This window comes from Zonotrichia albicollis, chromosome 3 (genome assembly GCF_047830755.1).
Source record: "Zonotrichia albicollis isolate bZonAlb1 chromosome 3, bZonAlb1.hap1, whole genome shotgun sequence".
In the NCBI taxonomy this organism is placed as follows: Eukaryota; Metazoa; Chordata; class Aves; order Passeriformes; family Passerellidae; genus Zonotrichia; species Zonotrichia albicollis.
In genome coordinates, this window is record NC_133821.1 from 47,552,757 (window position 1) to 47,570,354 (window position 17,598).

General features: G+C 40.0%; 1 protein-coding gene across 8 annotated transcripts in view; it reads left to right on the plus strand.

Annotated features, from left to right (window-relative positions):
• Positions 1-13,251, plus strand: part of LTBP1 (latent transforming growth factor beta binding protein 1) — a 188,828-nt gene extending 175,577 nt beyond the window's left edge. For all 8 annotated transcript variants that reach the window (XM_074537316.1, XM_074537319.1, XM_074537315.1 and 5 more), the window contains 3 exons: positions 7,429-7,551; positions 10,808-10,957; positions 12,222-13,251. In XM_074537316.1, coding sequence (XP_074393417.1) covers positions 7,429-7,551; positions 10,808-10,957; positions 12,222-12,391 — 443 coding nt within the window. In that variant the 3' untranslated portion in view covers positions 12,392-13,251. The remainder of the gene's footprint in view (positions 1-7,428; positions 7,552-10,807; positions 10,958-12,221) is intronic.
• Positions 13,252-17,598: the final 4,347 nt, after the last annotated feature.

Genomic DNA, 17,598 nt, shown 5'->3' on the forward strand with positions numbered 1-17,598 from the left:
CATGGTCAGGCAAAGAGAACCTGCCTCACAAGGGAAGATGAAAAATTTCAAACATAGCTGCAGAACAAAGACTGCAAATTCTAAGACTCTCCTCTAGAGCACAATCATGGAGGACTCCCAGAAGCTTTTAATTTAAACAAAAGTGCAGGAAAAAAATTGGAACTATTTCAGTCTGAAAATACTAGATGTATTTTGATCATTAGGAACACAGGATTCTGGATTCTGTGCCAACAGTGGGGTGCAAATCCCCAATAGCTTATGAAGGAAATTGAGAAATTAATTTTAAAAATTACATGGAGGTTCCCAATGGATACCATCCTAAACATCAGTTGGATGACCCTTAGTCAAAGCTGAAGAACATTATGTTGGGTAATAAAATCTTTCTCCCTCCAGACACAAGATAACTTTTATGTGGTTTCATTTGCATTGAGAAGTATCTGCTTTAACTGAAACTGAGGCATACCTTTGATCCCAAATACTTTAAGTTATCCCTATAGATTGGAAAATAGCTAAAAATAAAAGCATAGTTAATGTTTAATATGTCAGAACAAACATGCAAGCTCTCATTTTTTTAGTGGAGATGGTATGTGCTCATTTGTCCTCACACACATGTGCATTCACCCACACAGAAACCTGGAAGCCTTTCTCTGTGTTCAGGAACATTTACCAAGAAAAATTTGAAGCTGACTGAACTGAACAAATGATTCATTTGACATGTCTTCAGTCCGTAGCCCTTACAGTGATATCATTGGCTCAGGACAATGCTTTCACACCTCCAGGCCATCAGGTCACAGGTTCGGGTCCTGGCTGGGGAACCTGGAATTTCTCCATTTTTAAATACTTAGGTATTGTGTTGGCTGGGTTTACTACTGAAGGTGTTTGCTTCTTTCCCTAGTTAAGGGCTTTCTGAAGATTTTTAACACATGTTAAAGAAGACCTGCCGATGTGAAAAGCATTATTACCACAAGACTTCCACCATGAAAGGAGTTGGATCATAGTACAGATCTGTGGTTACCTTTCACCTTGTTTATAGTTCCATTGTATTTGAAGATCTAGTCACCACCCTTAGAAAGAAGGAAATACAGGCCTATCACCATAAGTGATACTTTTGCAAGTCCCTTCTAAAGATATTAATGCTTTATTAAAAAATAAGCTCTAGCTTTTGTAACCCAACTTGTCTTTAAAGTGCTTCCATTTTTTCATGAGAAGATTTAGATATGCTGTTTGAGTAGGATCCAGGATAAAACCAGTGAGAAGATAGAGCACTCTTGTAAGAATTTATCCATATTAAGCAAAAAGAAATAGAATCTTAATATCAGCCTGAAAACAGAACTTACATGGTTACTACTGTTTCTAAAAACTAATAATCAGTGCTTAATTAAACAAATTCCACTCCAAACATTCAGAGACTGAGACAAAAATAAGTAGGTTTTTTTGATATTGCAACAAATATCAACAGCAACATCTTAACAATAGTAAGACTGATAAGTATTTTGGTGACAACATTAAGAACAAACTCAAAATATGGGTTCAAAGTCCTGGTCAAAATACTGGCAGCATGAGCTGTAGTGCTATGGTTGAGTACATCTGACTTGTACAAACAAGAGAAGAAGTTGTTTTCAATTACATTCAATTATCTTATAATTAATTATTTCAATTATCTTGGTATATCATCATTGCAGATAAAGACTTTCACAGATTTCATCAATACCAAAATGTTGACTACTGAAGTGTATTCTCTCTGAGCTCACAGTGTCAATCTGTGTTCGCCCAAAGAACAGTAATGGAAGTTTAGTAGTTATTCTTAAAACACTTCTGTGTATTTTGGGTTTGTCATTGGCAATCTGTAGAAATTGACCAGTTGACAAAAATTAGAAAATTGGGGTAGGTCTGGGACTCTCTAGCTTTAGCAGATGTTTTAATAACTATTGAAAGTGGGGGTACATTACTACATCTGTAACCTAGACTTTTTGTTGGTGTGAGTACTAAGATAATGTCATGAACACATTCTAAAGCACCTGGAAGAGGCACCAGCATTCTGTTTATCAGCCTGCTTATTTGTGTACCCTTAGAAATAATTTTTCTACTCTTTAAGTTTTGAATTCTATTACTTTGTGGGGTTTTATGGAACCACTTTATGTTTAGAAGATCTGCAGAAAAGACAATGGTAGATTTCCAGTCAGTAGATGTTTCAGGTATTCTGTGGGATTAGAAGTCACATAAAGAACTGCTCTTCATATTGTATTTGATGTTTCTCTTTATCTCCACCTTACCATTTGCAAAGCCCATGCTGGGAGAACACTGAGAGTAGTGGGTAATGTGGATCACCTGGGCTGTTCTATAGTGTAGGATTTATCTTGGACAATTTCCTGTTGTGGTTTTTATGCAGAAAACCATATCAGTGCTGCCAGTTTTTCCTTCCATCAGGAAAGATAAATCAGCACCCTGAGCAATATATTCCCCTGATCTGTTCTAGACATATGCTTTACAATGAGATGCTGTCCTAGAGGTCTTTCTCTCTTTCCGTGGATTAAAATGGACAATGAACAACTAATTCAGATGCAGACTTTCAGAGATGCCTACATGGAATTGAATTCTGCCCATTTCTGGCAGAACAGATTGTTTGGATTGCATTTTTGTTGCAAAGGAACTCTGTGTATCCTTTGTAAACACTGAGTAAGTTCTGGGCTGAGCTTCCATATTATGAGAACATAGTGTTCCCTTAAAGTTCTGGCTAGTGTCACTCATGAAGATGTGGAAGTACAGGGAAGAACCAATGTGTGTAAAGGATGAGTTTTCATCTCTCTTCTTTTGGGGTGGTAAAGATCAGCAGGGAGGCACTGGATTCATTTCTGTAGATCATTGTTCATCTTTCCATTTAGGATGGCATTGTGGCTCCTTCCTTTGTGGTAAAGACTCTGGTCAAATGGATTCTGTCCTCTGGGCTTAAAATATTGCAGTGATTGGACCTTGAATATTCAAATTCTTGTGTTTGGTTGTGCAGTTTTTTCGCTGATTTAATTTCTGTTGATGAAGAGTTTCAGTGCATTTTCTGAAGGTTAGGAGAGACGTGCAGAGTAGCTTTGGCTAAAGGTTCTTTCTCATGGAAAGGCATGGCCTTTCCATGAGAAGGAATGGCAAGATCATTTTAGGAAACTTGAGCAGCATTAGTAGTGGAACAAAAGGTCACTACCAAGAGGTTTTGAGACAATCAATATGGTAATTATTTCAGCTTAGCAAGAGCTTTACATCCACTGTGAATCTTTTTCAGGTATTTTATTTAGAGTGTGTTCATGAGAGGATATAAACATCCTTCTTAACTAATAAAAAATAGCCTTTAAGACTGACACCTTTACCTTTTTTTTGTGCTGTAGAATAGATATCAATGCTGTTCACTGCAAACCTTAGCATTTATCCATGGGCAGCATCAATGAAGTTTTCAAAATTGTCAAATAGCACATCTAAATATAGAGCAGAAATACCATTAGCTTTAGTTCTCATATGATGCAGTGTCATGAGACAGCAGAAATTTAACCAATTTAGATTGATGCCCCGAACCTTTGCTGAAACTGTTGTGTTCTTAAATAACTTGAAGGATCTGGTTTGGTTTCTTAGTCTTGGCTTCTTCTGTGTGTGATGGTGACAATTCTGAGCAACTGGAACAGAAGTAAAGCTTTCTTTATGGGCAGGAGCTGGACTGGCTGTGGTGTAGTTGTTTCATGGTTGTGTCAGGAAAAGCTTTTTATCTAATATTTTGCTTTAAATACATGAAATATGGAATAATGCTTCTGACATTAGGAATTTTAGGCTTCTGGGTACAAGTAAGACTCACAAGAGCTTGCTCAGCTACAACTCTATATGCAAATTGGATGCACATTTCCACAGCTGCATTTTGGCTAACAAGCACCTAAAAGCCACTCGGTCCATACAGTTTATATTGTGTCATCTCTGTCAGCCAAGCTTTCATCACCAATTACAGCTGACATCTGTGCCAGTACACATGTGTGTCCAGATGTAATCCCCTAACACTTGTTTAATAGGCAATACTTCTGACTTTAGAAATGTCCTTTACATTTTTGGAAGCATACATCAGCTTCCTTTGATAATAGCCACCCTAATTTATACAACAAGCTGTCTCTATGCTTCATTTGCAAGTTATGAGGAAAACTTAGAGACACATGGACCAATGTAGACTAAGCTATATAAAAAAAAAAAAGAGATTTTTTTTTCTCTTGAATTGTAATTATATTGTCCTTGATCACAGCCAAGAGATGAGTGAACAGAAAAAATAAACCCCTATATAAAAAGATTTCTTCATTCATTGTGAATTATAGAGTATTTTCTTTCAACTTTACTTGAAAGATTTGTTTCAAAGTGAGCAATAATTTCTGTGACAACTAAAATGCTTCTGTCATTCAGGGATAGTTACATGTTCTGTCTTGGTCTCTGCCCCCTTACCTCCTTCTTGATCTCAGTCTCCTGTTGTCATTTCCCTAGGGCAATGTCATGCTGTTCTCCCATTTGAATACTTGCCTGCAAGTTTCTGTGCACCAGTCATGCTTTCACCCACAATCTTACAGCACTCTGTTCATGTAGTTCCCTCCCCTGGGAAACTGTGACCAACATACATCACAGTGACCACAAATGCATTATTTTTAGTTTGAACTGTAGGGACATAGCATAACAAGGGGAAAAGTTTAAAATAACAGAAAGTGTCATTGCTGTAACTTGTTCTATCCTCCACAGGGGCACTCTGATGGGTTCATTTCTGTCAGGGATCCAAGTCTCAAGTCTGCCTTATTTCAAAACACCAGTTCTCATGACCTTTCCAGAATGTGGCCACCTGTATACCTTTCAGTCTTTGTACTCTCCTCTCTGCACACCTTTTTTTCCCCTGGGAAAAAAAAAATGGAAAAAAAAAAAGAAAAAAAAAAAGACAACCTGAGAAAGGTGGAATAGATAACTTACCATTGTTATTGGTCCGGAATTTCTACTGTTGGTTTCTTAGGTGAGTTGCTATTGCTCCCTTTGGGTTTATTGCCTGAGCACCTAGTTGACTGAACAACACCATTTAAAAGACAAGACATTTAGTCTACACTACTTGGACAGATCAACAGAACATGCAGTATTAAGAGAGTATTACAGGTATAAGACCTAAAAATGCAGACATTCAGAACTTGAGTTTTGAGGGACCAGTGGGGCAGGAAACAAGTTTCTGTTGTCAACATTTCTTAATTCTTCCTTAGATGTTGAACATCTTTGCATTGGCAGACATGCAATATAAAATAGTCTTGCGCAATCATCAAACTACACAACTCTCATGTACATGAGACCTCCAGCTCTATGGATTTTCAAAAGTCCCAAATGCTTTCTTCAGAACTAAAACGTTGTTTATAACTACCAGTATCACTAATGGCAAACTTAGCCCTGAGTAATCTGGGAAGCCAGTATACAGGTTCTGCTCAGCCCTTCCCATCAGATCACATCCATCTGGAACAGGCAGTGATCCCTAAGAGCTGCTTGTCTTGTCCCTTTGCCTTTCACTGACTGTTTTTATGTGGTGGTTTCTTCCACACAAGCCAGATGAATTAGTACTTTGTGTAGAACATAGATTTCCTTTGCCAAGAACATTTGTGGGCATCTGTGAGAAAGTGCTTTTACTATTCTGCATAGCTTTCCTGTGTGTCCATTCCGTATGAATGAAGGGATCATTCTGAGATGATAACTTGTCCCCATGCATGAAGGTTAATCTGGGGTTAGATGTGGGGAAGAAAGAATGAGGTGTTTCTGGTCCTATGACAACTCTTAAAACTGTGCTCATTGTCACAGTATCTCAGTGAGAAGCTGTGCAGTCAGGGATGTAAGCAACCTTTGCTATATGTTGTTTATTTTGCCATGCTGGCTTTGCTTCCTGTGCCCTGGGGTGTTGCTCTTGGGCAGTGTACTTTGTTCTCTGGGGGAGGAAAGTGGTGTTTGGAAATTATTACTGTATATAAATATATTCTGGAGGACATACCTCAAAGGAAACCACTTTGCTCCTGCAGCAGAATGTGGTGGGATTTACAATGATTTTTCAGTTCTCTGGGGAGTTCATGCTGCAGACTTGGACTGCCAGCCATGGCAGCTCTGGGTGTGCACAGACAAGCTTTGCCTGTACTGCTCTGTCTTGTGCTCTCAAAGGGCCAAGTTGTTGACCACAGAATTCAAACAGACTATTTGAACACTTCGGTGTTTTCAGTACAAAATAAAATCATTCCAGGTGGAGGAGATACTACCTGTAAAAATAAAATTACAGTGCTGGACAGCAAGTAGGGCTGTGCTCTGTACTGTCTAGAGGCAGTCTGGACTTATCCAACTATTTGCTGTCTGGGACAGTTCTACACAGCATGAGGTTTCTGGCTCTGCAACCATCTGCAATTCTTGGATTCTGTATCTGCTTAGGGCTTTTTTTCCTCCCTCTCTTTTGGTGGTTTTTCTTTCCCGTCCTTTCTCTGCCTGATTCTCAGAACACCAGGCAATCTTCACAGAACCAGAAGCTGAATAGACTGTAGCAACAGTAAGGGAGCACCTGGGTTGCTCTATTTTAACAATATTTCTGTTTTCAAATAAATTCCATTGTTTGCATTTTAGTAAAGGGTAGTAGAAACAGAGTTGACACAATTTTTATTTGATTTATAAGAATCAAACTCTGCTTAAGCATTTCAAACATGGACTCTGACACCTAAAATAAAAAGTTGCTTTGGTCTTACCTTGTGTTGCTCAGCTTTTAGAGAGAGGCACAGAATCAGATGTAACTCTTTCTTCTGTATGTTTCCCCATGCTCTGAGCTTCTCAGCCAAGGAGACTTTGAACAGCACTCACACTTTTAATGCTGTGGGTTTAAGATACAGTTTGTAGATAAGTGTGGGCTATTCTAGAAATATTTTCACTCTGATTTCTGCAGCTTGGCTGATAGTGCTAGAAATATTGGCTGTACCTGCCCCAATTTACTTCCCTTGGGGAGGCTCCTGCTAGCAGCCATGATGGTCTGGGGTAGCCTTTGTTCCACAGAATGAGGAGTATAAACAGAGACAGCCCTGGAGAGAAGGGCATCAGCAGTGGGATACACAGCATCCCTCAGCTCTTGTTTCTCATGCAGAGCAGAAGAACCTGACCTATAACTTTTTGTACAGTTATTGACTCAAATCTATCCCTGGTGTTATCCCTATTATGACTTAATAGTATATATTTGGCTCATTAACATTTTAATGACATCCTTCTTGAAGAGAGAATGCTTTCTGGAAATTTTCTTTTCTGCAGATTTATGGTGTTTCTAGGAAGAAAAGTTTATTTCCAGCAAACATGAACCACAGCTCACTGGGACTAATGTAATGCAGCCTGTGCTACAAGTGTGTTTACTTTTGTATCTTATTTTCTTCCCCCCCTCAGAGGATTACGCCCAGCTGTGCAACATTCCCGTTCCAGGATCTCGCCGGCCATATGGACAGGATGCTTTGGTTGACTTTGAGGAGCACTACACTCCAGAAACCAATCCATACTTCGTTGAAGACCGTAAGCAAGAGTCTCTGTTATGTAAAAGACTTGAAATGAGATTTTTACTTCAGTTTTTTTTCCCGGTAGCCAGTTTCATTCTTCTCTTTGCTTCTGGGTAGCGTGGCCTATTTATGCTTTAGTTATTCCTACAACACTAGCTTTCAGTCAGGTGTTCCAGTTCAAGAGCCAGGTTTGTGTGAGAGTTTAGTTGGGCTCAGGGTACAATTCATTTTTAATCTAGTGAAAAAGTTTGTGCCAAGTGTACTAAATTTATGTTTACCAACAGTTTTACAGCTCAAGGTCAAAAGACTTGCCAATTTTCCTTCTCACAAATTGATTTTCCTTTGGAGCATGGGACAGATTTCTCCAGAGTGCATTAAAAAAACAACTTTTCATCTTTCCATGATTTCCCAGCAGAACTTGTATGGGTGAAATGAGAGCATGCAAGTCATTCTTGCTCAACAGAGAACACGTACAGCAGAGTGTGATCAGAGAATACCCACATGTATGGACTTGAGGCTGGATGCACTGGCCTGCCAAGCAGGGTGTGAGGGATTGCACACAGCATCTTGCTTGTACCTGAGGAATAGCAGGGCTCTTTATGTTGGGTCAGGCCCAGCTCACTTTTAGCATTTGTATGAGATAAATGCTTACAGATTTCAGCATCTTCCTCAAAATCAGGCACCCTGTACAGGTCCAGAGTATTTCAACACAGTTTCAGAGAAAAAAAGTGGAAGTATCAGAAGGAGCTGGTAATTTCTCATGCTTTACATATGTATGGCCTGCAAGTTGCCACTCTGTTCTCCCCAGTCAGTGTTACTGAGTGTCGATGTGTAACTGAAATGTCTCACAGCTGAAAACTACTGATTACACCATGAAAACCCAGAACAATGACTGGAAAAGCAATGTTAATGTACTGTAAATCTGGAAATAAGCATTTCACAAGGTATAAACAAGGTATAAAATTTAGTGGTAAATAAATACGATAAATTGTGGCAAGTTTTGAATCCACGGCTGAGACCATAGAATGGTGGGAAGGGACCTTAAAGATCATCTAGTTCCAACCTCTTAAGGACAGAGGCTTGAGAGCTCATGGCTCTTGCTCCCATCTTATCACTGAACCAGATGGGGCATCAGAGACTTCAGGATCACAATCCTGCTGCAGGCTGTGTGAGGAATGCAATAATACCTCCCATCTCATGGCAGGGCCATGTACTTCAGTGCGGTATTTGTCATTGTGCAGTCAGTTTCTACAGAAGCAAATACATACCTCAGAATTACAATACAGGTCCTGTTGAGCTGTTTTGAACTGGAGTATACTTTGTGAAGTAGAACTTGCTGTGAATGATACATATTTTAGTTTTACCTAGTTAAATTGAATTAAATACTGAATTCATGACAGAGAGAGAGGGAGATAAAAAAGAATATATGTGTGTACATAAGTTTATGCACATGCCTATATGCTACATATAAGCTATATTTCTGATAAATTATGGGGGGTTTTTTAATTTAAAAAATACCTGTCTATTTGGGAGGACACCTTTGCCTTTCTTGGCACTGTTTTCTAAATTAGAAAAGGTTTTTACTTTAAAGGTCTCTCCTGAGCTCTCTACAAGCTCTGCCAGAGGTCTCCAGCAAGTAATGAAACTTGGTTACCTACATCATGACAGTGCTCAATATCCTCAATACTATTGCACTGAGAAGTGATTTACAAGGCTCATGAGAAAGCCTGCAATGTTTCCCATGTAATGTGCACTTGTATACCTCCTGTGTATGATATATGTTCTGGAGATGTGACATCTGTCAGCAAGTACTTACTTCACATTATGTGTTCAGTGTCTTCAGAAGCCACTCAGCATATAACTGACCAGCCTGATCCTCACTCAGAAGCCCACCATGCTAGAAAATCCAGGATAGGAACAGTATTGGTAGTCAAGAGAAGTGGAGTGGAAATGGCAGAATGGAAGAAGATATGGAAAGGGCAGAATAGGAAAGGAAAAAAGCAGGTCAGTAGAAAAGAGGGCCTCAAGGACCAAGACAAAATGGAGTAAATAAAAGACAAGAGAAAAAAACATAAGGGAGGGAGACATTTATATTCCAAGCTAGCTTAGCAAATACTGTATCACAGCTGTTGCGATGTGAATCAGTAAACAGTTTTTCAATAAGTTGCTGGCTTGTTGGAGGAGCCACTACCAGTTACAGGACAGATGGGGAGATATATCCTACTCTATTCCACTCCAGCTCCAATTTCCCCTCTCTATTCATTGTGCTATTAAACTTATGAGTCAAACATTCTCAGCTTTTTCCACAGAAGTCTGTTTGGTGTGATGGGCTGCCATCTGCAGTCCTGTTACATCGCTGCTCCATGAGCAGAAAGCTGGTGAAAAAAATCTTAGGACTTAGAGGAACAGTTCAGTCCTAGAGACAATCTCTGAACATTTAAAAATGTAAAATAATTTTGTAAGTATAAATTCTTCCTTATATATAAAAGCATAACTGTCACAAAAGCCCTAAGGCAGGGAGCACAAAAAGCATTATACAAACCACTGAATACAAAGACAACTCTTTGTATAAGAGGTGAAAAAAAAAAAGCTCAACTCTTTGAGCTTTGACTGCTCACCATCTAGAATTATGACAAGGAGGAATTGGTAGATTATAGGTATTTGTACTGGCACCAGTCACTGAAGCACAAGCCAAAGGGCTGTTAACAAAAAACCACAACAGGAAAGCAGTCTCTGATTTCTTCTTATTTTCCTTATGGCAGCTAGGATTGATTTTTTTTTAATATGTTTTCTTCTGGATAAATTATAATGCATCTCTTACCCCTCTACACACTCACCTTATTTTTCTACAATCCTGTTTTAAGAAACTTTCCAAAATTGCGTGGCCATTTGTTTCCTTAAAGGCTGATAAACATAACAATTGAAATAAAAGGTGCTATTTAGAAAACACTAACTTACCCTTTAAAAAATAAACAAAGAAATTATAGAGTTTCCATTCTAAAAAAAAAATAAAAAATCACAGATTTTTAACACAAAATAAAACTTAAGAGTTAACCAAGTTATTCAGTTTCCATCTTGAAACATATCACAGCACTTTTCTGGTACATTTAAAACTCCAGATGGTGCAGCTCTGCTAGAGCTGACCTATTTTCTGCAAAGTCAAGTCACATTCCAGTAAACTTCTGAGAGAATTTCAGTCTCCCACTATATATTTGGGTATACTGATTCAATAGCTTTGTAACCTGCCTGTTTGCAATTATTTTTCCTCCCAGGTTTCCTGAACAGCTTTGAGGAGCTACAAGCAGAGGAATGTGGTATTCTGAATGGATGTGAAAATGGCCGATGTGTGAGAGTCCAGGAGGGCTACACCTGTGACTGCTTTGATGGTTATCACCTGGACATGGCCAAAATGACCTGTGTTGGTGAGGATAGCATATCACCTCTTATATCCCCTGTTATCTCCTGGTACTCTGTCAGTTTACTCACTCACTTCCCCTTAGGAGGCCTTGAACAAAGGATTTAAGGATGATCACCTGAATTGTATTAAAGATCCAAGCTTTGTTTTATTTACTGCAAAGGCTAGTAATTATTGTTACAAAAATGTCTTTGTGTTTCTCAGTGCATCTTGGTCATTACAGCTGTGTTCAGTTAAGGGAGTAGGAGTGAACAGATACACATTTTTGGAATTAAGCTTAAACTTATATCAAGACTTTAATGTACAGACCAAATGTTTTTCAAAGGCTTCAAGTAAGCTAGGAGGATGGAACTGGATCCAGAGCAGAAGAGTGATTTTTAGAGTGGATTCAGAGTGTTTGACTAAATATGCATATTTAGCGAAATAGTGAAGTTTGTGAAGCTAGAGAAGTTTGGTCCCTGATTTTCACAGACTTCAACAGTCAACACACTCAACTATTTCTCTCACTCTCAGACTAGTAAATCTGCATGTTCACTAACCAAGACATCTATATCTTCAATTAAAACAGCTAAACATGGGAACAACAAATGTCAGTGAGAAGATGAAGCAAAACCACCCCTCAACGTAGCAGCCTAGTACAAACAGTGTGATTATTTCAGTCTAAGGTCTGCACTAACCTGTTTAGCATTTTGCTTTGTGTCACACAGCTGAAATCTCCCAGCTCTGTGAGGAGGAGCTGCCCATGTGCCTTGTAATCTTCAGGGCTTTATGGCAAGCTGGCCTCCTTAGAAAGAAAAGATGTAGCTGCTGTGTATGTCAGACCTAAGCTGTGTGGCATTGAGTGCAGGTAGTTTGTCCTCACAGCTATTCAGCTGACAGCACCAGCAGCTCCTAAAGTATTCCATTGGTAAAGTACAGATGTTCTGCTGAGAACTTTGAGATTCTTTCTTAAAAGTTACTTTTCAGTCATCAGATAAACACATGTAAGTGGTTACTTACTTTTGTTGTGCAGCTGGGCTGAATTTGGGCTTGGTAATCTAACAGTTTAAGGCCCTTTAATACCCTATTGATTTCCTATGATAACTTCCACCTCTTCCCAATTCATCTTTTAGGGCTTTTGGCCCAACCGAATTCCACCCAATCGGAACTGAAAATAAAGCTCCCAGGGCATTTGTGCAGATTGTTCTGGTCCTAACAATGCTGGAACTGAATGAGTATTAACTACACACCAGACTCAAGCACATGTGTCTTTTGATGTCTCCTTTTTGCAGATGTGAATGAGTGCAACGAGCTGAACAACAGGATGTCCCTCTGCAAGAATGCCAAGTGCATCAACACAGAGGGGTCCTACAAGTGCCTGTGTCTCCCTGGGTACGTGCCTTCAGACAAGCCAAACTACTGCACACCACTGAACTCAGAACCAGAGAGTGAACTGGAGTAGAGGAAATTCTCCACCTCCTAAGCCCATATACTCTGCACTGTATAAAGAAAAGGAAGAAAAGTATTTAACTTGAGGAGAGAAGGCGCCAGAGTAACAAACAGAAGGGGAGAAAAGGGTTAAAGTGTATCAAAGGTGAGACGTGATGGGTTGGTTGTTTATCAGCTTCACTGAAGTGACAGACCAAATGGACACATTGCTCTGTATGAAAGAAACAAGTATATAGTGTGTTCATTAAAAAAAATCTTTGAAAATAATCAAAACCAGTGCTGTTATTTGAAACAGAAGAGCTTTGGGTTTTTTGGTTTTTTTTGTTTTGTTTTGGATTTTTTTTACTATTGCTTGATTAATTTGGCATTTAAATAGTGATGGAAATATTTTATATTACTATGTCATTTTTTTGATTGTTCATTTCCTTGCCTACTGTTTCTTTTCAGACCTTTTTTTCTGATCAGTACAAGTTCTATGATACAGATATTCTTAGTCCATTTTATAAGAACTGTTACACAGGGTGGTGCTCCTCCTTCCCTGGAACATTGGTCAGTGACTTTTTTTTAATTTGCTAGTTGTCTGCCCTGTGGAGCAGGCACCATTTGTTTTCAAATGTTTATATACCTTGGCGAAAAGTCTTTATATTCATTTTGTATCCTCTATGGTTGTTACTGCACTTAAAGTCTTTAGAACCTTTCTTGCCAAGTTCAAAGCTGCTAGTGGACAACATTGGATTCCTTTTGTACATTAAACCAAAAGATTTTAGCTCACATCTCTATTGTAATGTGTAAATTGAACACAAGAGAGATCTTGTATGATTACCCTAACATATTAAAGCTGTATATTAAAACTCAATAAAATCACCTTTTTTTAGAAAAAAAAAAGTAATATTTACTAATTTTGGCTCCTTTCCTCCCCCCCCTTTTTTTTTTCTGTGTGTTTATTGTACAAAAATCAGCCCTCAGGTGTTTACAAGAACCAGCCTCTCAGTACTAGATTTAATTTACATTAGAATAGTCTTAGGGAGTTGTCTGGCTGGTTTTTCCTTCTCATTCTGTTTTAATAAGACCAGAACCTGAATTAGTTAATGCCTGAAGTTAGGCTTCCAGGGGGAAGATTTCAAACACAGACCTACAGAAACTGTTTGACTTGGAAGCTGATTCACATGGAATTTTTTTTTTTCTTTCCTGGTTTAGGCATGTTTCCCACTAAATCTGCAAATAACACTCTACAGTATGATGGCCTGGTTTTCAGAAATACTGAGAAGAAGGGGGAGAATTTCCTTTTCTTGATGAACTGTACCTTCCCGTCAGCTCTTATTTTTCAGTGGAAGGAGAAAGAGATTAGGAGACTGACAGATGTTTCACTTTGACCTTCTCCAGAGTGAAAGAGTTTCTTTCAGAAATCCTGAAACAGGTCGTTCTCATATTTTTTGAATGAAATGTTTTGCTGTGTCTTCTAGACATGCCCTGCATTAAAAGGAGAAGGATAACTTGAGATTTTTAAAAGTGAGTCAATATTCAGGTCAGCCACGGAACCAAAAATATCATAAGCTCCATCCCTTTCAGTTCTGCACCTACAGTAGATCTTACTAAAGTCCATGTGACGGTAAATGTGCAGTAGCATCTGTCATTCCCAGGATGCTTCTCTCTCTCTGCTGGAGCCTGACACTAGGACTAGTGGAGATACTGTCAAAATGAAGTAAAACATTCTCAATAAACTCTGGAAAGAAGGATCTTTAGGGAAGAGATACTTTTGAATTGCCAAACTCTCTTTACTTTTCTAGAATTAGGCAGCGGAGGGTGGAGGGTCAGTTACTCTTCTAGTCAAAAAGAGGTGGATCACAAACACTAGAGCTGGTCTATAATTAGATTCACAAAAATAATTCTTGCTTACTTGCTGTAGTTAAGAAAGAAGGAAGGAATGTTTAGTTTAATTAGTGGATGCTGTAACTAAAGATCTCTTAGTTGTTCTAAGATCTCTTAGTCCTGCTTGAGGTTAATCCTACAACTTTAGTAAAGAGCAAGGTCACAGTTAGAGCTGTTCACTGGGTTCAGGATGAGCCCTGGCTGCTTTCAGCTACCATGAAAATTCATAGACAAGGCAGTGCTGTCCTGACTCTCACCTCCTCCTGCTTCCGTACCCAGCCGTGTTCATCTCTGTAAGACAGCCTGGGGCCCCAAGCCACCACTGCAGCTCTCACCCCAGGCTCAGATTTTCAGCATCCCAGTACTCCATCAGTCCATACACAGGTAGCACCCATTTGCAGGTGTGAGTGCCAGGACAGGCTGACAGATGCATTGGCACAACTACTGCCAAACAAAATGTTGTCCATGCTCTCAGCAGGGAGGACTAGTTGGCTCAGTTGTCTCTAACTGTTCATCAAAGTTCATAGACCTCAGGTTGTGCTGGCCTTTTGCTCTAGTTTGCCTTATAGACATGGTTGAAATTGGTCACAGCATTGAAAGCTACCAGTATGTTCAGAGTGATGGCTTGTGCTGTCTCTGGTTCCATGGAAAACAAATCCCCCTGCAAACCTAAACCATCTCTTTGCCGATCAGTTTCTATCGGCAGCAATTCTCAAAAAACATTTTGGTTTGTCCAGCCATCTTCCATCTCCCCTACCTACTTCAAGAGAGCAGCAGTTGACCCAAGCCCTGAATGAAGCTTGAAATATTCTGCTGGTTCAGTAGCCATGTGCTCATTACAGCCACACACTTCTATCAATCACAGACACTGTTTAAGCAGGCAGCACTTTGTGCGTGCTCATGCCTTTCCCTTCCACCTCTTTGTACCTCTAATATGCCTTCAAACACACAGGGAGCCAAAGGCAGACCAAGCAGCCTAAATCCCACTGACATCCCAGTGCTTAGCATTCCACGTTGCCTGGCTCCAGGCCTTCAGAAATGCTTTGACAAAGGAACCACAATTGGAGGAATTAAGTGAAATTCAGCCTCTGGAGCCCACCTACTTTGCCCAGCATAGCAAGGCTGGTTCTGTCATTTTACCTGAAAAGCTGCAGGGCTTAGGAATACAATTTTGATTCATAGTTAAACAAACATTTTCTTAACATGATTAAGACAAGGGATTGGACACCATGGGTGTAGCCATTTTAGTTGTTACAAGAGCTGCGGTTTAGGTGAGAGCCTTCAAAATACAGAAACCACCACGTAGAGTTCCATGATTCAAGTTTCTGAGTACAGCAGAATCTGGAACTGATTACAATTTATACCAAATGGCACCAATACTTTATATATCCATATGGATCCTTTAAAAAAATCAGTCTTTTTTCAGGCAGACATTTCCTTGCTACAAAAACTAAAATTGCTGACATGGTAGAACTGAATTGTGCTAGTTTCCTTTTAATGCTGCTGTGCTAATGAGAATGAAATTACTATGGAACTGGAGTTACGTGTATTTCAGCTAGAAAGATATTTTATATGAACAGATACTTTCATGTTGGGATGCTATTCAGTGTAAAAACTAGCTAGTGTTAAAACTATCAAAGTGAACACTAACATTCCTTGGGAAAAGACTCACAGCTGAACAGCTGAATTTGGATCCAAGAGACAGAGCTCACAGTGATGACAAATATTCAGCTAGTCAGTGGCAACTGACATACTCAAGTAAATTCCTGACTAAGAGAAGTCCTGGAATGCTAAAGGCACTGAAGGAGTTGTCAGGACCTATTAGCTCACATTGATCGTGGCTGAATCTGAGTTTGGCAGAGGGGCTCCTGGCTTTGGCACTTTCCTAATTCCTCAAAAAGAAAGGTGACAGACCCAATTAGAGCATGTCACAGGCCTGATCTGGGCAGCAATTAAACCACAGTGCATTCTTTCAAAGTGCATGGCAAACTCAGGAACCCTGCTGCTGCCTCTAGAAGACACTACAGTATTGTTCTTTTAACAGTGCCACCCACTTTGAAAGGCAGTTTGTGCATGCTGGGGCCTCTTTTAACACCAGGCAGGCCAAAGGAGTTATTAAGGAGCCATTCAAGCAAAGAAGGGGTGAATTGCTGTGTGTAACAGAGGCTACTGTTCACTTCTGAGACCATGACTGGTGTAGTCACTGCCCCTGAGAGTGTTTAAGGAAAGACTGAATGCGGCACCCAGTCCATATAGTGGTGTTTGATCATAGGTTGGACTCAATGATCTCAGAGGTCTTTTTCAAACTGATTGATTCTGTGATTATTTGGTATTTGTATAGCTTTTTCTGTCAGAAGATCTGAAATTTACCTAGGGAAGCTGAATGTGATGCATCCAGAAGAGAAGCAGACTAGCTGAGGGAATGAGGAGAATCAGCCACTTGCTGAAGGTTTCTCAAATGAGTGACAATGTCGCCTTGTGAGAGTCACAGAGGCTGCTGCAGGACTGGCCTGCTGTCACTGCTTTCAACTGCAGGAGTAACCTCACACAGAAGGACTAGAAACTCTGGACCCATCTGGGGCACCACCTCCACAGCTGGCACAGCTGTGCAAGATCTTGAATCCAAAGACCACTTTGCTCCTCACCAACCTTTACCACTTCAGTGACCACGTGCCAGCAAGAGAACATGTAATGAAACAGGATTATCCTGTGACAACCTGTATTAGTAAGAGATTTTACTACCTGATGGGGAAAGAATGACATAAACCACAGAAATGCAGGATGTCAGCTATGTCAGGTTTCCTTCAAGACCACTGGATCACCAGATAGATATTTTGACAGTCTTCAGGTTGCCTGTTTTGTCCCACATACGTCTGAGGTCTGTGCTCACTTTGCTCTTTCCCCTCATGATTGGAGGAATTACTGCTCAGCACCTGAGCAACCTCACAGAACTCTCAAGTTTGCCCTGCCCAAGGTAGGAGATTGCCTTAGGGACCTCCAGAGGTCCCTTCCAAGCTACATTTTTCCATGAGACCTGTGACCTGGCACAGCAGCCTCTGCTGCCTGTCCTTAAATGAGATAGGTAAGGGGACAGAGGGAACATGACCTCCTCCTCTATTTCTCCCACACCTGAGCATGTGCCAGGTGCACTTTGGAGAGAACCGAGCACCAGCCTGCTCAGCCCAGTCAGGAGAATCCCGTCCAGAAGGAGCAGCATGCACAATGTGCGCTGCTGCTTGCAATTAACCCGTCTGTTCTTCAAGAGTTAAGTGGCAACCTCAGGAAGAAGGGAAGTTCTGCATTTTTGTCCTGATAAAAGACACAGAGGAGAGAGGAAATTAGGGTATTCTT